Source organism: Trichomycterus rosablanca, chromosome 9 (genome assembly GCF_030014385.1).
Source record: "Trichomycterus rosablanca isolate fTriRos1 chromosome 9, fTriRos1.hap1, whole genome shotgun sequence".
NCBI lineage: Eukaryota > Metazoa > Chordata > Actinopteri > Siluriformes > Trichomycteridae > Trichomycterus > Trichomycterus rosablanca.
The window spans coordinates 23817254-23839914 of NC_085996.1; the positions used below are offsets into that span (position 1 = coordinate 23817254).

A 22661-nucleotide genomic window follows, 5' to 3' on the forward strand; every position below is an offset into this window, starting at 1 on the left:
TTCAGCTCAGCTGTGTGTGGCTCTGTACAGTAGATGTACAGTAGACCTGAGAGTTCCGTCTCACCACGGTAACCAGAGAGGTTCGGAACTCTGGTGAGGCTGAGACACAGCGCTTTACTGAAGGTGCTCATTTGCATTTGAGCCACAGAGCAGAGAGCAGCACGTTATCTACCTGTGAAACTACAAAAGCTAACTAAATCTTAACCGGTCCACCAACATGGATGAGGTTAGAGCCGTGAGATTAGCTTTAGATTATTTCACTTTGGTTTGTTGATCAGGTGTTTTTTTAATATAGATTTGGTGTGGAAATTAAATAGAATTTCACCTGGTTGGTGGGGGTTTTTACATTGCTGTAAGGTCTTGTAATGCTAAAAAAGAGATCCTGTGGTGCTTTTATTATCAAATAAACTCTAATAATCACTTGCAGGATCAATACAGGCTTTAGAAAACGTTGAATCGAGGTGTTGATCATTAAATTAGTTCAATTACTAAAGGTGTAAATAAGAATCTTCCTATTTTACATAATATGTCCTGTTTTTCTGTCTCTCAGTCACTGAAAGACTTTCTGTACCTCGAGATTTTGGGCGAAGCGCCCCTATACTCTCAGGAAGACCTCGCTCAGCTGGAGCAGTGGGTGGCCTGGTAAGCACACAGACGGGACACGGACTGAGCCGACCGGTGGGGTAAACCCCGGCTTCTGGTTAAATCCAACCCTTTATTTAATGTTTTGCAGTGAAGTGGAGAGTCTCGAAAATTTGTTGTCGCTCGACCTTCCATGTGCATCCGAGGGCTTCTCTACCTACGCCCTCCCCGCCTGCACCTACTCAGACCCGGTTCCCTTCGCCGACGCTCCACCGGCAGGAACCGGAAACAAGCAGAGCGAAAAAAAGCAGCTGCAGGAGCCGAACAACGAGCCTATGGTCATTAAACCAAGAGACCAGGGGTGTAAAAGAAAAACCGAGGGCGAGAATGTGGCCAACAAACGGCATTGCCGTGCGGTCAGCTCGGCAAACCTGCCTAACATGCCAAATCTGGCAAACCTAGGTAAGGATTTAGGGCAGTATCTGGTCCTGTGGTTCATTTTCTTCCTGAAATGTCAAAATTGATGCTTTATTATTACAATTTGTGTCTATTTTATAATAAAATCTTCATCGTTGTGTTCTCTTACAGACACATCAAGCTTTAACCCTGTTCCACTACCTCTCCCGAAAACACCCGAATACGTCTAGTGAGTTCCTCACCCTCTGTGGTCACAATTGGTCTATATTTTTACACCAGGGTGTGTAAACTTTTGCTCTTTCTGTCCTCCACAGTCAATACACCACAGCGGTATACTCAGACCCGGTTCCCTTCGCCGACGCTCCACCGGCAGGAACCGGAAACAAGCAGAGCGAAAAAAAGCAGCTGCAGAAGCCGAACAACGAGCCTACGGGCATAAAACCAAGAGGCCAGGGGTGTCAAAGAAAAGCCGAGGGCGAGAATGTGTCCAACAAACGGTATTGCCGTGCGGTCAGCTCGGCAAACCCGGCAAACCTGCCAAATCTGGCAAACCTGGCTTCAGGTAAGGATTTAAGACAATATCTGGTCCTGTGGTTCATTTTCTTCCTGAAATGTCAAAATTGATGCTTTATTGTTACAGTTTGTGTCTATTTTATAATAAAATCGTCATTGTTTTGTTCTCTTACAGACACATCAAGCTTAAACCCTGTTCCACTACCTCTCCCGATGATACCCGAATACGTCTAGTGAGTTCCTCACCCTCTGTGGTCACAATTGGTCTATATTCCTACACCAGGGTGTGTAAACTTTTGCTCTTTCTGTCCTCCACAGTCAGTACACCACAGTGATATCAGTGGAACAGAGGGAAAACTATGTACGCGACTTTATGGCCGCTAATGAGGAGTGCAACTTCATATATGCTCAGATAGGAACATACCTGCAGCACTTTTATTTTCGTGGAGAAAACCTGAAGTTCCTGGTTCCGGGAACCGAGCAGTATCAGGTCAGGAAAACAAAAGATCTAGTGAGAAATAAATGTGAGAAAATCTATTATTGGGGAAGGGGAGGGCGACCTCTGTTGGCTGGGCGATGACACTGCATCGAGACGGGGGATAACAGAGATCAGTGTGTGACTCTCTTACCCCTTTTCCACCGACGCGGTTCCGGTTCCGTTCTGGTTCTTTATTTTGAACCGGTTCCATGTGTTTCCACCGAAAAAAAGAAGTTCCAGACAGCGAACTTGCGGTCTAATCTGGCACCACAGAATACTTGGTTTTTCAGCGCGAACCGTGACATCATCTATGGGCGTGTCACAGTGTAGAGGTTTGAGAAACTGCAAAACCGCGTTTGTGTTGCAGTTTCATATTTTAAAGTTCACCTAAGTTCATTAAATTTTGAGCCAGTTTGCCGCTGATATTCGCTGATATTTTCAAAACGATGAACTGTGTGATATAACGTGGTAAAAGTGACCTGGACAGTACGAACACTGCTTAACGTGAAAAATAAAGCGTAACGTGGTTTGTTGTACTAAAACAATGACTGATGAATTTGGGCAGCACTGAGCACTTATAACCAGTACAGAGCACTTATAACCAGTAATAATGAAGAGAAATTGAGAGTGTCTGTGTCGTACTTTTAGTACATTAAGCCACGTTACGCTTTATTTAGGTGAAGCTTTTTGCGGATTCATAAACACCACACGTGAATTTAATACGGCTTAACACAGATACATGTAGAGCTTTTAGACTGGATTTAATAGTTATTTCACACAGATGTTTGTTCGTGTCGTGGAACTTTAGTGATGTTTTATCGCTCAATACACAGAGAGTCGCGGTGAAAACGAAGCGCAAAATGCTTCTCACATCAATGAACTAAAGAAAACAACAACCACGACAAATACGTCTATGTCTTCTAATCACCAATAGTTCGATCGATGCTTTTTGTATAAAATCAAACATCTGTAACAGAAGCACAAATCCCCACAGATAATCTACACACTCCGCCATCATGTTACTACTCTTTACTTTCGCTGTGTAATGCCTACCGTTGATGACGCAGGCTTGGCTCCCAAAAACTGGTGGAAACGCGGGTTGGTTCTCTACAAAACACCAAGGTTCGAAGAAACCTGAACAGAACCGGTTCAAGAACCATGGTTAAATACGCTATAAGTGCGTGATACGGATCTCCATATAAAGCATGGTCACACATATCGGGGGAGAGAGGCTCAATCAAAGCCCTCTTCACTCAGAAATGTTGAAATATGATCTGGGAACTGGACACGACTAGATTAAATAAATAAAATCTCATATGGTCATGGATTATTTTCAGTTTATTAGTCTGAAATTTCTGCGATTTCCGTTGATAATAAACAGTTCGGATTCTCTTCCTTGTGCAGATGATGTATGATCTGGCGCGGCGGGAATACTTGGACGTGGTGCAGGTGAGTCCGAATAAAAAAAATAAACATCACGTACTGTCAAAAACGCTCCACACGTGCAGCTCAGGTTCTCTAAACGTAAATGTTCTGTGTGTCTGCAGCACCACCCAAGCTACCCTCAAGAATGCACCCGCTATTTTTACCTGCAGGGCATACAGTCACACATCACCAGGCTTGTTAGTGACTTTGACCGCTCCTATGGTCAGTTTTACACCTGATCAGAGCTTCAAAACCAGTCAGCAGGAGTCGAGGGGATCCAGCAACCCGTTTTTTTAAATTCTGTATCTTCCCCGTATCTTATTATATACACCGGTTTGAACAGGCAGCATTGCTACACACGCTGACGGGAGGCTAACAGCTAGCCCCGCGAGTCTCTCTCCGCCTCGGTTTGTTCATTTATTGCCGATCGATTCGTTCACCTCTCATCGTCTCGTTCCTCTGATCTCATTGGGGTTCGCCTCATCTTAACTCTGGCGTAGCTAGCTAGCTAGCTGGCTGCTCTAACTTCAAACTAACTCTCTGGCTTGCAAACCGGGCCAGCTACCGTAAGCGTCCGCCCGTGTTAGCCTCTTCGAACCGATATGGTCACCGACCACTGACTATACGGTCGATTGACACTGTGGTAGACGTTTACAGCCTGGCTCGGTTTACAAGCTAGTTAGGTTAGTGTGTGTATGTGTGTGTGAGAGTGTGTGTGAGTGTGTGTGTGGGAGGGGGACAGAGGGACAAGACGATGTACGGTTCACACGATCGACAATAAATCAACACAGAACTGAAAAGTCATCGAAACAGGGCGTGTCCTGCGCTAGAGGAACGTATTAGCGTGTGTAGCAATGCTACCAGAACATCGGATTTGTAGCTCAGACAGTTTTAATCTTCCCCCGTTCATACACCTAACCCCCGTACATGCCCCCCGAGCAGAACATTGAACACTGTGAAGACCCCCTCACCTCCTGACTGCTCAGACCCTTGTTTGTTTCCTCCACCCGTCCCCGAACATTCTTCTGTATGTGAATAAAGAAAATTATTGCAAATGTTGTGTGTTTATCTTATTTATTTCACCCCCAGCAACTACATGACCAAAAGTATTCAACCCCCCACCAACTACATGACTAAAAGTATTCAACCCCCCAGCAACTACATGACCACAAGTATTCACACCCCCACCAACTACATGACCAAAAATATTCAGACGCCCCAAACTACATGACCAAAATTACTCAACCTCCCACCAACTACATGACCAAAAGTATTCAACCCCCCACCAACTACATGACTAAAAGTATTCAATCCCCCAGCAACTACATGACCACAAGTATTCACACCCCCACCAACTACATGACCAAAAATATTCAGACGCCCCAAACTACATGACCAAAATTACTCAACCCCCCCACCAACTACATGACCAAAAGTACTCAACCCCCCACCAACTACATGACCAAAAGTATTCAACCCCCCACCAACTACATGACCGAAAGTATTCACACCCCCACCAACTACATGACCAAAAATATTCAGACGCCCCAAACTACATGACCAAAATTACTCAACCCCCCCACCAACTACATGACCAAAAGTACTCAACCCCCCACCAACTACATGACCAAAAGTATTCAACCCCCCACCAACTACATGACCAAAAGTATTCACACCCCCACCAACTACATGACCAAAAATATTCACACCCCCACCAACTACATGAACAAAAATATTCAGATGCCCCAAACTACATGACCAAAAGTACTCAACCCCCCACCAACTACATGACAAAAAATATTCAACCCCCCACCAACTACATGACCAAAAGTATTTACAGCCCCACCAACTACATGACCAAAAGTATTCAACCTCCCACCATGACCAAAAGTATTCACATCCCCACCAACTACATGACCAAAAATATTCAGACGCCCCAAACTACATGACCAAAATTACTCAACCCCCCACCAACTACATGACCAAAAGTATTCACATCCCCACCAACTACATGACCAAAAATATTCAGATGCCCCAAACTACAGTACATGACCAAAAGTACTCAACCCCCCCACCAACTACATGACCAAAAGTATTCACACCCCACCAACTACATGACCGAAAAATATTCAGACGCCCCAAACTACATGACCAAAAGTATTCACACCCCCACCAACTACATGACCAAAAGTATTAAACCCCCCACCAACTACATGACCAAAAGTATTCAACCCCCACCATGACCAAAAGTATTTACAGCCCCACCAACTACATGACCAAACGTATTCACATCCCCACCAACTACATGACCAAAAGCATTCACACCCCCACCAACTACATGACCAAAAATATTCACACCCCCACCAACTACATGAACAAAAATATTCAACACTCCACCAACATGACCAAAAGCATTCACACCTTCACCAACTACATGATCAAAAATATTCAGACGCCCCAAACTACATGACCAAAAGTATTCAACACTCCACCAACATGACCAAAAGCATTCACACCTTCACCAACTACACGACCAAAAATATTCAGATGCCCCAAACTACATGACCAAAATTACTCAACCTCCCACCAACTACATGACCAAAAGTATTTACAGCCCCACCAACTACATGACCAAAAATATTTAGACATCAACTATATGTAAATGTAAAAATGTAAAACTATATGACCAAAAGTATTCAACCCCTCACATACTTTACTACTGCTGAGCTGCAATCACAATCTCATTTTTTTTAGGAAATGCACCTCTCTAGTATTAAAATATTATTTTAAATTTTAGTTATTTTATCAATCATCTATATATCAGGGCAAAAAAAGTTACATTTTCCTACATAAAATCTAAGCAGCAGTGTCTACTCCCTATTTGCTTTGCCCTTGCAGAATGTATATGTCATGTTTAAACTTCAACTGCAATGAAGAGTGCATTAGGTGTTTGTGTTAGCCCACAACCACTAAGATCCAGGGCCGAATCTCAGCAGTGCTATCCGTGTGTCTACACAGACATGACTGGCTATGTCTAAGAGGGGAATGAATAAAGCCCTTTGATGGATTGGTGCTCTGTCCTGTGTATTCCTGTCTTGTGCTTAGTGTTAGGATAAAACAGCTCATAAAATTTTTTCCAAAATTGTTAGCTAATAATGGTAAAAATGGTTTTCAAAACTTTAGCAACTTCCAGCACTTTCAACAAATAAGAGTTTCCAGCACAAACACCTGACAATACTGCAAAAGTTTACTTACATGGGGTTTGAAAAGAAGAGGTCGTCTGGAAGTTCGTAGCAACATGCCCAGCATGAAACTTCTGTGGTGCCATAGAGATTAAAAATACAAGTCTTATTGCCCTCCTGTCTCCAGCTTTTGAGGATAGTAAGTGATGGACACGGCTCTCCACCAAGGGCCAACACTCTCAACAAGGATCTGGCACTTAGTACCTCCTCCTTTAGGAGAAGTCCCCCAAAGCGCCTCACTAATGTTGGGGTGGCCTAATAAACAAGACAAAACAGGAGAAAGCTATGTTTGTCTATTTAAAATATTAGAATTTTATGTGCAAGCTTTTTGTGTTAAAATTCAGATACATCTGGACCTGTTTGTGTTTTGTGCAGGAAGAGCACTTCAGTCCCAAGAATCAGTGTGGCATAAACTGTATGTGCGTAATTTATCAGTGAAATGGCAGTCTGGATCATGTCTATGAGTTTTGTTCTCTACTAAACTCTAATAAAAAATGTTTAAAAGTTTTTAAAGTTGTTTTGAGTGACTGTTTGCAACTCACTTGGATTTGGATCATACTTTACCATCTGTTAGGTATACAAATTCCCCATGGTGTAACTAGAGTGTGTCCAGAGTGTATTCTTGCCCTGTGTGCAGTGTTTTTCAAACCCACTGTGGCCCTGACCAGGATAAGACAGCTACCCAGGTCCAGTTCAAATTCTCCCAACTGTATTGTCAACTTTGCCTAGTTAATGGCATATATGCTGGCTAAAGAGGGCCACAGACTAGCACATGCCCATTTATACACATGAAGGCTGCTCCTTTTTACCCCCCAGTGGCGGACAGCATTATAGAGCTGTAACACATTTGAAGTGTCACTGTTGTAGCAGCCCATCAAGTTTGTGAAGCTGCCAACATGGCTCGTGCCACCGCTGAGACTTGAACCCAGGGTGACACTAGTGACACTACAAGTACTACAAGTAGTATGCTACATGTGTAATAGAACCCTTGTACAGAGAGCATATTTACCTGTAGGATGGTGGTTGTGTTTCGTTTAAATAAGACCTGGGCCAGCCTGCCCGGCATTCTCTTTACAGCTGTGGGAACCATCAGAAGACAAGCTCCAGAAGATAGAGCCAAAAACATCTCCACCACTGATGGGTCAAAGGTTAAAGGTGATGCTAGAAATACAACATCCTCTGGAGTTACCTGAAATATAGATCTGAAGAGATCATGGTTTAAGCAAATAAGTCTCTCTCATCATATCTATAAAATAATAACTCCCAAAATAAACACATGCCAGTAAATCTTTACGATAAATTAAGTAGTCTAACATAAAAATCTGAAAAAGTACTTAATGTTACATTCTGCAACCTATGAACCAATTATGGATGTATGGCTACCTGTATTTAAATATTGGATTTATTATACTTGCAGTAACAGGTAGCTACATATTACTGGGAGCCTTTGTAAAGATGAGTAAAACAATAAAAGATGTTTTGATAATTAATACACTCAGCTGTACACAAATAAAAGAGAATTTTAATCTTATGTGAGATACATTTATTGGAGACTTTACACATTATATCATAGGTTACATTTATTGCACTTAGCAGACACTTTTTGTTAATCCAAAATGACTTACAATTGTGATTGAATACAATCCAAGCATTGATGGTTAAAGCCCTTGCACAAGGGCCCAACGGTTGCAGCTTGACTGTGGTGGGGCTTATACCAACAACTTTTTGACTACTAGTCAAATACCTTAACTTCTGAGTTACCACTGTCCTACAGTCAGTACATTTACATTTTCAGCATTTAGCAGACGCTTTCATCCAAAGCGACTTACAATAATGACTCTCTTGTTCCTCAGCCTTTGTCCCGTTTTTCGATTACGGGGTCGGCATTTCCGGCTTCTTCCCGTTAGGGGTCGCGGGCAGAATTTGGCACAGTTTTTACGCCAGATGCCCTTCCTGAAACAACCCTCCCTATTCATCCGGGCTTGGGACCGGCACTACAATGAAACCCACACGGACACGGGGAGAACATGCAAACTCCGCACAGAAAGGACCCGGACCGCCCCACCTGGGGATCGAACCCAGGACCTTCTTGCTGTGAGGCGACAGTGCTACCCACTAAGCCACCGTGCCGCCCGACTTACAATTATGACTGAATACAGTTTAAGCAATTGAGGGTTAAGAACCTTGCTCAGGGGTCCAACGGTGGTGAAGGTGAGGCTTGAACTGGCAACTCTATGATTACTAGTCCAGCATCTTAACCACTGAGCTACCACTGCCCACTAGGTAGTAGCATTTCTTAATTTAGCAACAGGAATCTAAGAGCTCAAAGAATCTCTCAAGATCCTTTAGGCTCCTAGGTCCTCTGCTGTTGACTCCTCAGCTCAATCACAGGCTTTTAATAGAGATTGGGTCGAAGCTTTGTTCTGTGGTTATTTAAACATTTTGTGGACTTTCCCCCCTAAAAGTTTCCCAAGGGACATGCTGTGTTACTGCTTTAACAGTAGATGTCACCAGACCAATAGTATTACGTCAAATCTCCAAGAAAAGCATTTTGTTGTTTTCTTTATAATGCAAATCCTTGCATGGTGTTTTTCAGTCAAGAAGTTTAGCAATTGGAATATATGAAATAGAGGTTTTGCTTTTTATTTTGTCAAGTATTCTGCATGTTACTATGAAAAAGAAATGTTGTTGTGAGTATTGCATTTGACATTATCCACTGCAGTGATTGCACTTCAATTTGATTTTAATTCCTCTCCACATGATATTGCATCTAATTGTTGCAAAAATCAAACCTAGTTTAAGAGACGTGTTTATGATCACTGTAATGTGTGGAATCATTTGTAAATGCATTTAAAGTTTAACTTTCCAATCAGCAGTTAAATGTCTATTAATAATCTAAAGCATATATCTTATTAGATGTAGTGCATGTTTTTAATATTAGTCATATGGTGTGGACATTGTGTTTGTGTAAATGGGTTCGGCCCAGCATGAACATTTACATTTCTGTGTAATGCCAGCATGTGTGACTGACATAAAGCCATGTCATTACTACTACAAATACCTAAGTATGTACAGTTTCACATTTCTAATTAATTTCACCTGCAACAGAAAGGAGTTTTCCTTACCTGAGATGGACTATATTAGGTACAATACACTTGTGTGGGACTTTTACTATTTTAGGAAGCCCTGTTGTTCCAGATGTGTGCAAAACATATGCCAGCTGTTCTGCCTGTTGTTTACTTTTAGAAACAGCTGCACTGAGTTGATTTGGTTCTTGGTTGTTCTCTGTCTGTGGATTACTGTGCATCTTGACTAAAGTAAGGTTAAGTGCTGACCATGTTGCACAGACTTCAATAGACAACAATCTGGAAAATGCATTCAGAAATTGCTGTGTGACAAAAATAGAAAAGAAAGTTATAGATGAAACATATGTTTACATTACTGCTTTCAAAGTGATTGTTATCATTATAATATGAAGGTTTTGGGCTACTTGTTTCTAACTATGGCTACCATACTCTGCAAGCTAACAGTCTGTCAGCTATGTCCTAAAGTTACTTACATAAAAATAGTTCAATAGATGAAATAAATAATAATTAGACTTGTTTTAAAATGTGATATATAAGTACATGGATACTAAGAATTGAAAAGCTAAATCCAAAATCACATGCTGCACAGTATGTCTGAATTAATAGAACTATTGGCACATTTCCCCCATAATACTAGTACAGTTGATTGTGGTCTGGAATGTGTGCCAGTTTTGTATTATTTTGAATAATTTTAATAACCTGATCAAGAATACTGAAGACATTAGAGGTTAACAGTATAACAGTATTGTTACAAGGACAAGGTTTACAGTACAAATGAGGTGGGAGTCACTAGCCTGACTTTTACTATATTAAATATTTCACTTTAAACAAACCATCAACTACAACTACTAGCATTATGATCATTAAGCATTCTCACACATCTCTATGTAGATTTATTGTAAGAAGCAGTTTTACCTGGAGCAAACTGCTCTGTATTAGGCAGAACTTCAAATGACATTTTTCCATCATTCTCATGGTAAGTAGAGGTGGTGAGGCTGGATCAAGAGGAACATAAGCAGCAGGCCACTGCAGAATTCTGTTTAAATAAGATAGAAACAAGCTTGTTGGCAAATTTTATGAAACGGTTAGCGTTGTAAACTGGTATTTAAAAAATATCTTGGTAACACTGATTTGATACATTTTGTCTATGCAAGCTTAAAATTTATATTTTTATAATTACATACAATTTAGAATCAATGTTTTTGTTGCATAAACTACAGTGGGGCCAAAAAGTATTTAGTCAGCCACTGATTGTGCAAGTTCTCCTACTTAGAAAGATGAGAGAGGTCTGTAATTTTCATCATAGCTACACTTCAACTATGAGAAACATAATGAGAAAAAAAAATCCAGGAAATCACATTGTAGGATTTTTAAAGAATTTATTTGTAAATTATGGTGGAAAATAAGTATTTGGTCAATAACAAAAATTCAACTCAATACTTTGTAACATAACCTTTGTTGGCAATGACAGAGGTCAAATGTTTCCTGCAAGTCTTCACCAGGTTTGCACACTGTAGCTGGTATTTTGGCCCATTCCTCCATGCAGATCTCCTCTAGAGCAGTGATGTTTTGGGGCTGTCGCTGGGCAACACGGACTCCACAAATTTTCTATGGGGTTGATGTCTGGAGACTGGCTAGGCCACTCCAGGACCTTGAAATGCTTTTTACGGAGCCACTCCTTCGTTGCCCGAGCGATGTGTTTGGGATCATTGTCATGCTGGAAGACCCAGCCACGTTCCATCTTCAATGCTCTCACTGATGGAAGGAGGTTTTGGCTTAAAATCTCATGATACATGGCCCCGTTCATTCTTCCCTTAACATGGATCAGTCGTCCTGTCCCCTTTGCAGCAAAACAGCCCCAAAGCATGATGTTTCCACCCCCATGCTTCACAGTAGGTATGGTGTTCTTGGGTTCTTCTTCTTCCTCCAAACACGATGAGTTGAGTTTTTACCAAAAAGTTCCATTTTGGTTTCATCTGACCACATGGTATTCTCCCAATCCTCTTCTGGATCATCCATATGGTCTCTGGCAAACTTCAGACGGGCCTGGACATGTACTGGCTTAAGCAGGGGGACACGCCTGGCACTGCAGGATTTGAGTCCCTCTCGGCGTAGTGTGTATACTGATGGTAGCCTTTGTTACTTTGGTCCCAGCTCTCTGCAGGTCATTCATCAGGTCCCTCCGTGTAGTTCTGGGATTTTTGCTCACCGTTCTCATGATCATTTTGACCCCACGGGATGAGATCGTGACCCCAAGGGAGATTATCAATGGTCTTGTATGTCTTCCATTTTCTTACAATTGCTCCCACAGTTGATTTATTCACACCAACCTGCTTGCCTATTGTAGATTCACTCTTCCCAGCCTGGTGCAGGTCTACAATTTTCTTCCTGGTGTCCTTCGACAGCTCTTTGGTCTTGGCCATGGTTGAGTTTGGAGTCTGTTTGAGGCTGTGGACAGGTGTCTTTTATACAGATAACGAGGTCAAACAGGTGCCATTAATACAGGTAACGAGTGGAGGACAGAAGAGCTTCTTAAAGAAGAAGTTACAGGTCTGTGAGAGCCAGAAATCTTGCTTGTTTGTGGGTGATCAAATACTTATTTTCCACCATAATTTACAAATAAATTCTTTAAAAATCCTACAATGTGATTTCCTGGATTTTTTTCTTCTCATTTTGTCTCTCATAGTTGAAGTGTACCTATGATGAAAATTACAGACCTCTCTCATCTTTCTAAGTAGGAGAACCTGCACAATCAGTGGCTGACTAAATACTTTTTGGCCCCACTGTAAATGTGCTCTAGCACATTTAGTTGGTATACTGTGCTGTTGGTATACTGTGTTTGCTTTATGCCATATGTATGGGGACTTATTTTACTTTGGATATTTTAAGCCAACATAACATTATCCCAAAATGCTTGGCGGTTATCAAGGTAGTTCTGGTCAAATTTATATATTTTAATAATTATCATTTTTATCTTTTCATTAATGTCTTTTTGATTGCAAAATATTGTACTGTTAGAACATTTGGTCTACTTTACATTGCTGGAAAGGTTTTTATTTAAGTAATGTTTAGATTCAACAGGGCTGTCAGTACTCAATCCTGAGTGTGTCTAGTCTATAACGAGGTGTTACTGTGTCTCTATAAACAGTCTGGAATTTAAGTTGAGACACAATATTGAAAACATGGGGAATGCTTTACAGTGCATCTACAAGCTCTGCAAATATTTATAAAAATATTGATATACTTGTTTCTACTTATGGCTACCCTACTCTGCTAGCTAACAACCTGTCAGCTGTGTCCTACAAGTTACAAGTTACCTACATAAAAATTGTTCCATAGCCCTGCAATGGACTGGCACCCTGTCCAGGGTGTTTCTGTGTGCCTTGCACCCATTGAGAGCTGGGTTAGGCTCTCACTCTTTTAACTGTTTGTTTGTTTGTTTATTAGAATTTTAATGTCATGTTTTACACTTTTGGTTACATTCATGACAGGAGCGGTAGTTACTCATTACACAAGGTTCATCAGTTCACACAAGATTATATCAAACACAGTCGTGGACAATTTAGTATCTCCAATTTACCTCACTTGCATGTCTTTGGACTGTGGGAGGAAACCGGAGCACCCGGAGGAAACCCAAGTGGACACGGGGAGAACATGCAAACTCCACACAGAAAGGACCCGGTGATCAACCAGAATGCACTATTTCAAAAAGGTAACGACTGTTTCTCCACTTTTTTATTCAAAGGTCAACTAAGACTTTCCTGTTTAGTTAGTTTTGTTGTGTTCTGAACTTGGCATTTATTATTATTATTATTATTAATGTTGTTGTTGTTATGGCATGGCAAATAAGTGGATGGTGTGTAATTTTACCACGAAATGTAAACGTATCAAAAATGTATGCATTGGTTGTCCAGATCCTAGATTTAGAAACATAGATGTACCAAGACTATTACTCACCCAAGGATCCATGCTGGGAGGAGGATGTTTAGATCACAGTACACTCCTATAACATTCTGAATCTCTCTTATAGCTCTCTGCAGTTTAGTGCACAAATCATTCCCCAGAGTGAGAAGCTGCTGATAGGTCAGATTAGTAGCAGGAGACTGAGAACTATCCCAAACAACAGCTTTTCTATCACCGTGCTCTAATGCAGCCTCACGTACCATCTCATGCAGAAGCTTTAATGCCATTATTTTAAAGTTTCATTAGTCCTGATCAAATTCCTTCTGATACAAATATTCACACAGCACAGGGATGTTATTTTTTGTACAAGGCTGCTTGGTCGCGTATCGATGACGTAATATCTGGATAGCCAATCAGCGCTCGTTTTTTCACGCGCAGGTTTAATTTGAAAATACGTTAGCGCGGTGCTGAGGGGAAGAACACAGAGAGAAACACAAACACGAAGTTGTTTCTTTACTGTTTTAAAATGGAGCTCAACTGGAGAAAACATGAAGATTATAATGATGAAAATAGGCAGTTTAAGAAAAATGACGAAGTCTTTCGGAACAAAATGGAAATGATATTTCAAAAAGTAAGTAACTAGCTATGCTAACAAACTAAAGTTATGTCACGGTATTCCGTGCAGTGCTTTATTTACCTCAGTGTTTCATACAGTCGAATTTTATCGTCGAGTTTTATTTTAATCATACTCGCGACACTAAAATAAGTGAAAGCCATGGTAATTTTTCTTCTTACTCGAACTTGTGCATGTAAAGGATTCATAACGCTGAATACACATTGTGGCTTACTAATGTTCCAATGGACTGCTTGTATACAGGTTTTCGATCCGCCCGCCCGTTCGCCCGCCACGCCCGTTTTTCCGAAAAAATTTTCCCATAGACTTCCATTCGTTTTCGAAAAATTTTGAGATATTGACACCGTTCCAACTCTAAATCGTCCGGCCCGTTAGTGACGTCAATTCTTGAAAAAAGCTTTTTGATCCGCCCGCCCGTTCACCTGCCACGCCCGCTTTTGTACAGATTTTTGGTCCCATTGACTTCCATTCATTTTTGTTTGAATGGTTGTTGAATGGTTATTTCTGTAACATTTATGTAACCTATAAGAGCCCCATTCACTTCCATTCATTTTTTGAAAGTTTGAGATATCGACGCCGTTCCAACTCTAAATCGTAAAGCCCACTGATGTAACCCCGACTCAGATACAGCATGGGGATTCGAACACACGCCCACCTGCCACGCCCGGTTTTCAGCCCCATTCACTTCCATTCATTTTTTGAAAGTTCGAGATATCAACGCTGTTCCAACTCTAAATCGTAAAGCCCACTGATGTAACCCCGACTCACATACAGCATGGGGATTCGAACCCACGCCCACCTGCCACGCCCGTTTTTCAGCCCCATTCACTTCCATTCATTTTTTGAAAGTTTGAGATATCAACGTCGTTCCAACTCTAAATTGTAAAGCCCACTGATGTAACCCCGACTTGGGTGCAGCATGGGGATTCGAACCCACGCCCAAATGCCACGCCCGTTTTTCAGCTCCATTCACTTCCATTCATCTTTTGAAAGTTCGAGATATTAATGCCGTTCCAACTCTAAATCGTAAAGCCCACTGATGTAACCCCGACTCACATACAGCATGGGGATTCGAACCCACGCCCACCTGCCACGCCCGTTTTTCAGCCCCATTCACTTCCATTCATTTTTTGAAAGTTTGAGATATCAACGTCGTTCCAACTCTAAATTGTAAAGCCCACTGATGTAACCCCAACTTGGGTACAGCATGGGGATTCGAACCAGCACCCACCTGCCACGCCCGTTTTTTTCTTTTATTCACTTCCATTCATTTTTTGAAAGTTTGAGATATCAACGCCGTTCCAACTCTAAATCGTAAAGCCCACTGATGGAATCCCGACTCACATACAGCATGGGGATTCGAACACACACCCACCTGCCACGCCCAGTTTTTGGTCCAATTCACTTCCATTCATTTTTTAAAAGTTCGAGATATTAACGCCGTTCCAACTCTAAATCGTAAAGCCCACTGATGTAACCCCGAATCACATACAGCATGGAGATTCGAACCCATGCCCACCTGCCACGCCTGTTTTTCAGCTCCATTTACTTCCATTCATTTTTTAAAAGTTTGAGATATCAACACCGTTCCAACTCTAAATCGTAAAGCCCACTGAACGCACTGCACCGCAATCACACTCGCATTTTCTGCAGGAAATGCACTCTCTAGTTGCATTATGCTTCCTCTTTACTGATGCTGACCCCCGCCCCTGATTGAGGAGAGCCTCCTCCGACACGTGTGTAGTAGCCGATTGCATCTTCGGATCAGCTTTGTGTTCGGAGAGCAACACACTGATCAACATGTTATTCCTCGACTCTGTGCAGGTTCCATCAATCAGCCAGCAGAGGTCATAATTGCATCAGTTATGAGGTCCGTATTCGGCTCCCCTTCCTGTATGAACAACAGCCAATCGTTTTTCATGTAGCCGCCCAGCCCGGCCGGATGGCAGAGCTGAGATTCAATATGATGTATTCGAAATCCCAGCTCTGGTGTGCTAGCGTATTTTACTGCTGCACAACCTGAGCGGCCAATTACTGACTCTAACGTAAATTTCAGACATCTACAATGAAATTGTAAATAGTCATAAAGTACATTAAAGATATCTTACCTTTTAGATATTTTAAATATATTTTAGACATCTAAAACACATTAAATTGTTGATATCTTGAATGCAAGTAATGACTAGGCAAAACTAAGATAGGATTATTCAGAAATGTATTTTTGACTAATCAAAAGTCTTTTTAAGAGCCGCTCAGGTGGTGCAGCGGTAAAAACACATGCTGGAACCAGAGCTGGGATCTCAAATACATCTTAGCTCTGCCTGCCGGCTAGGCTGAGCAGCCACATGAACAACGATTGGCCTGTTGCTTAGATAGGGGTGGGATTAAGCCGGATGGGGTCTCTCTCTCATAACTAATGAAATTACGACCTCTGCTGGTTGATTAATGGCGCCTGCACAGAGACGGGAAAAGAGTGCCGTCAGGGTGTGTCTCTCCGTACACAGTGCTGAGCTGCACTGCACTCGTCAAAGTGTAGGTGATAAGATGCATACGGCATGTTGCCTACGTGCCTGAGGGGGCATGGGTTAGCTTCGTTCTCCTCAGTCAGAGCGGGGATCAGCATTGGTGGAGAGGAAACATGACGCCATCGGGCAATTGGATGCGCTAAAAAGGAAGAAAAGGGGGGAGAAAATGCATGAAATAATAATAATAATGAAAAAAAGGTCTTTTTAAGAGATCTACAAATAAATGACAGATATATTAAACATAGTTTAGCTAGACAGCTTTTGTATTTATGCCATCCTGAATGATCATTCTGACTAGTCAAAGTGTAGCAGATGTATGTAGCATAATTTACATTTACTTTTTCTGCATTTAGCAGTTTACAGAAGTGCTTCTACAGTTTGGTTGTAGTTTGACCATATTATTTTCATGGCATGTTTATTAAAGTAAGCAGTCGTCTGAATGTGAAGTCAGGCCAGTCTAATTCACATTCTCATGTTTTAACATGCCTTTTTGTGCCACAACCATTTAAGCCACCCGAGATTTTGCAGGCTACAGTTCCGGTGACTTAGTGGCATCAATGATAGCATGCAATGTCTACCTGAAAATGTCATTTTTACTAGTCATATTTCAAATAAGAAATATTTTTCAGGATGTGTAAGTCTTCGAATGAAAAATCCAGTGACCATTTGAAATTTCTTAAAATATAATTGTAGATATCTTAAACTGATGTTCTTACTAGTAATATTGTAAATGCAGATATCTTGAGGTGTCATTTTGAATAGTCAAACTGTCATAGTTACTACTCATGACTCAATGTTAAAACAGCTTGCCGTTATTGGAACGCATTTAGGAATTAGCTTGCTGTTCACAACTGCAGCATCATAGTAAAAGAGAGTGGTGAAAAATGATACACCAGCTCATTCTGCTGTTTTTCCTATCATTCTATCAGACTGACCATGTTAATGTTTGTCTGCGGTTTCTCCAGGCGTTAATGTGGATCAGGCCTAAGCCCAGCAGACCTGTTCATAACAAACACAGTCGGAATAACTAAATGCATGCCTATTAGTCAAATACATGAACAGGTGGTTCATATGTTCTGTATGACACATTACTCTAAAGGAAATCTTTTGGGAACTCACACAAGGGCTAAAGGTTACATAGTAGATGGCAGATTCACAATTTTTTAATCCAGTTATTTACCACAAGCATGAACAACAAAAACAGTTTTGTATTTTTTTATTTTGATACTGGTCCTGATGTAAGTGAACAAACAAGTGACAAATTAAAAGTAGATCTTAATAAAAGTGGAGAAATATAACTAGTGCAGTTAGTTTCCAGACAGGTGTAAAGTATTGGGTGTGGGTTCACTTGTTCTCTTAGGGAGAAAGGGTAATCAAAAAGCTCTGTCCTATCACCTGCTTATTTATATAAGGATTGTTTCTTCTAAGATGTCACTGGCTCCATTTACAGGTCAAATGGGCCATAGCAAAATTTAATGTGAATTGAAATGAAAATGAAGTGAATTATACACCGGTCAGGCATAACATTAAAACCACCTCCTTGTTTTTACACTCACCGTCTATTTTCTCAGCTCCACTTACCATATAGAAGCACTTTGTAGTTCTACAATTACTGACTGTAGTCCCAACTCTTTCTCTACATACTTTTAGCCTGCTTTCACTCTGTTCTTCAATGGTCAGGACCCCCACAGGACCACTACAGAGTAGGTATTATTTAGGTGGTGGATGATTCTCAGCACTGCAGTGATAATGGCATGGTGGTGGTGTGTTAGTGTGTGTTGGATCAGACACAGCGATGCTGATGGAGTTTTTAAACACCTCACTGTCACTGCTGGACTGAGAATAGTCCACCAACCAAAAACATCCAGCCAACAGCGCCCGGTGGGCAGCATCCTGTGACCACTGATGATCTAAAAGATGACCAACTCAAACAGCAGCAATAGATGAGCGATCGTCTCTGATTTTACATCTACAAGGTGGACCAACTGAGTAGGAGTGTCTAATAGAGTGGACAGTGAGTGGACACGGTATTTAAAAACTCCAGCAGCGCTGCTCATACCAGCACAACACACACTAACACACCACCACCATGTCAGTGTCACCGCTGTGCTGAGAATGATCCACCACCTAAATAATACCTGTTCTGTGGTGGTCCTGACCATTGAAGAACAGGATGAAAGCAGGCTAAAAAGGTATGTAGAGAAATATATATGGTAAGTGGAGCTTCTATATGGTAAGTGGAGCTGATAAAATGGACAGTGAGTGTGGAAACAAGGAGGTGGATTTAATGCTATGATCTTTGCAGTCACCAGATCTAAGATTTTGTACTCACGTGTTGGACAGCACTCTTCATCTTTTAAAAGAATGGTGCTCCAATACGGTGGCCCGCTGAGTCAAAACACAACAACATTTACAAATCAAACAAAAGCTGACAACACAACCACATTAAGGTTGAACGTGAATTCAATAACCACAACACAACCACATTAAGGTTGAACGCGAATTCAATAACCACAACACAACCACATTAAGGTAGAACGCGAATTCAATAACCACAACACAACCACATTAAGGTTGAACGCGAATTCAATAACCACAACACAACCACATTAAGGTAGAACGCAAATTTAATAACCACAACACAACCACATTAAGGTAGAACGTGAATTTAATAACCACAACACAACACATTAAGGTAAAAAGCGAATTTAATAACCACAACACAACACATTAAGGTAAAAAGCGAATTTAATAACCACAACACAACACATTAAGGTAAAAAGCGAATTTAATAACCACAACACAACACATTAAGGTAAAAAGCGAATTTAATAACCACAACACAACCACATTAAGGTAGAACGCGAATTTAATAACCACAACACAACACATTAAGGTAGAACGCGAATTTAATAACCACAACACAACACATTAAGGTAAAAAGCGAATTTAATAACCACAACACAACACATTAAGGTAAAAAGCGAATTTAATAACCACAACACAACCACATTAAGGTAGAACGCGAATTTAATAACCACAACACAACACATTAAGGTAAAAAGCGAATTTAATAACCACAACACAACACATTAAGGTAAAAAGCGAATTTAATAACCACAACACAACACATTAAGGTAAAAAGCGAATTTAATAACCACAACACAACACATTAAGGTAGAACGCGAATTTAATAACCACAACACAACACATTGCCACAACGGAAATGCTCCCGGCCTTTAGGGGCGCTCTATAATTTTTTATCTTTATGACTATTGCACCAGAAGAAGCAAGAATCACACACTGAAGATGCTAAATAGGCTCTATGCACGCAAGCTCTGTGACGCGTTTCCGTTTAGCGTTAGTCGGGCAGTCTAGCTTCCGGTTTGTTATAAACACCGGCAAATTTCTAATCACAACGTGTCGTATAGCGGCGAATATACGAGTTTGAGTTCTAAAATTAGTAAGAAGGTTTTGTGTTTTCAAAAACAAGATCGGGGTGGATCGGTACATTCTCAGGGTTCATGTTGAACGCTGCATCCGACGGGTTAAAAAGAATAAGTTGTTTGACACAGTGATCGCTATCAGAGCATAAATCAGCTGTTTACTGTATCGTGAGATTGGACCACTTGTCAAGGGATGGAGCTAAACATTCGTTTTTGACTGTAATTTTTAAGAACGTGCACATTTAAATATTGTAAATATATATATTATAGTTTATACTCTGTTTTTAAACAAAAGCATAAAAAGCCAACAAAAGCCTCTTCATTATGTAAACATACCTCTTATGTCTACACTCTTTGATTATTTTATTAGTTCTACAATTACAAACTGTAGTTAATTTGTTTCTTTCTATACTGTTAGCCTCCTTTCTGTTCTTGATGACCAGGACCCCCACAGAGCAGGTATTATTTAGGTGGTGGATGATTCTCAGCACTGCAGTGACAATGACATGCTGGTGGTGTGTTAGTGTGTGTTGTGCTGGTATGAGTGGATCAGACACAGCAGTGCTGCTGGAGTTTTTAAACACCGTGTCCACTCACTGTCCACTCTATTAAACACTCCTACCTTGTTGGTCCACCTTGTAGGCATAAAGTCAGAGACGATCACTCATCTATTGCTGCTGTTTCAATTGGTCATCTTCTAGACCATCAGTGGTCACAGGACGCTGCCCATGAGGCACTGTTGGCTGGATGTTATTGGTTGGTGGACGATTCTCAGTCCAGCAGTGACAGTGAGGTGTTTAAAAACTGCAGCAGCGCTGCTGTGTCTGATCCACTCATACCAGCACAACACACACTAACACACCAGCACCATGTCCGTGTCACTGCAGTGCTGAGAATCATCCACCACCTAAATAATACCTGCTCTGTGGGGGTCCTGGGAGAGTCATTGAAGAACAGCATGAAAGGGGGCTAACAAAGCATGTAGAGAAACAGATGGACTACAGTCAGTAATTGTAGAACTACAAAGTGCTTCTATATTGAGTGTGTAAAACAGTTTTTGCTGTTTCTTACGTTTTGTGAATCTGGCAGTTGTTTAACATTCATTTCACAATGAATAGACCACTTGAATGGCGTTAAAAAGACTTGAAATAAAATCTTTTTACATTTAACTTCAAATGGACGTTTTTTTTTTTCTCTTTTGTAACATGATACAAGGTTTTGAACTGAACAGCATATACAGTGCCTTGCAAAAGTATTCAGCCCCCTTGAACTTTTCAACCTTTTGCCACATTTCAGGCTTCAAACATAACGATATGAAATTGTAATTTTTTGTGAAGAATCAACAACAAGTGGGACACAATCGTGAAGTGGAACGAAATTTATTGGATATTTTAAACTTTTTTTAGAAATAAAAAACTGAAAAGTGGGGCGTGCAATATTATTCAGCCCCCTTGCGTTAATACTTTGTAGCGCCACCTTTTGCTGCGATTACAGCTGCAAGTCGCTTGGGGTATGTCTCTATCAGTTTTGCACATCGAGAGACAGAAATTTTTGCCCATTCTTCCTTGCAAAACAGCTCGAGCTCAGTGAGGTTGGATGGAGAGCGTTTGTGAACAGCAGTTTTCAGCTCTTTCCACAGATTCTCGATGGGATTCAGGTCTGGACTTTGACTTGGCCATTCTAACACCTGGATACGTTTATTTGTGAACCATTCCATTGTAGATTTTGCTTTATGTTTTGGTTCATTGTCTTGTTGGAAGATAAATCTCCGTCCCAGTCTCAGGTCTTTTGCAGACTGCAACAGGTTTTCTTCCAGAATGGTCCTGTATTTGGCTCCATCCATCTTCCCATCAATTTTAACCATCTTCCCTGTCCCTGCTGAAGAAAAGCAGGCCCAAACCATGATGCTGCCACCACCATGTTTGACAGTGGGGATGGTGTGTTCAGGGTGATGAGCTGTGTTGCTTTTACGCCAAACATAACGTTTTGCATTGTGGCCAAAAAGTTCGATTTTGGTTTCATCTGACCAGAGCACCTTCTTCCACATGTTTGGTGTGTCTCCCAGGTGACTTTTTATAGATATCTTTGAGAAATGGCTTTCTTCTTGCCACTCTTCCATAAAGGCCAGATTTGTGCAGTGTACGACTGATTGTGTCCTATGGACAGAGTCTCCCACCTCAGCTGTAGATCTCTGCAGTTCATTCAGAGTGATCATGGGCCTCTTGGCTGCATCCCTGATCAGTCTTCTCCTTGTTTGAGCTGAAAGTTTAGGGGGACGGCCGGGTCTTGGTAGATTTGCAGTGGTCTGATACTCCTTCCATTTCAATATGATCGCTTGCACAGTGCTCCTTGAGATGTTTAAAGCTTGGGAAATCTTTTTGTATCCAAATCCGGCTTTAAACTTCTCCAC

At 41.2% G+C, this 22661-nt stretch overlaps 1 protein-coding gene across 1 annotated transcript in view; it reads right to left on the reverse strand.

Moving 5' to 3' along the window:
• LOC134320620 (beta-alanine-activating enzyme-like) overlaps positions 1-13964 on the reverse strand; it is a 31547-nt gene extending 17583 nt beyond the window's left edge. The window contains exons 1-5 of the mRNA XM_063002118.1: positions 13701-13964; positions 10659-10779; positions 9783-10045; positions 7667-7859; positions 6671-6912 (exon numbers count right to left, since the gene is read on the reverse strand). Of these exons, the coding sequence (XP_062858188.1) occupies positions 6671-6912; positions 7667-7859; positions 9783-10045; positions 10659-10779; positions 13701-13933 (1052 nt within the window). The 5' untranslated portion in view covers positions 13934-13964. The remainder of the gene's footprint in view (positions 1-6670; positions 6913-7666; positions 7860-9782; positions 10046-10658; positions 10780-13700) is intronic.
• Positions 13965-22661: the final 8697 nt, after the last annotated feature.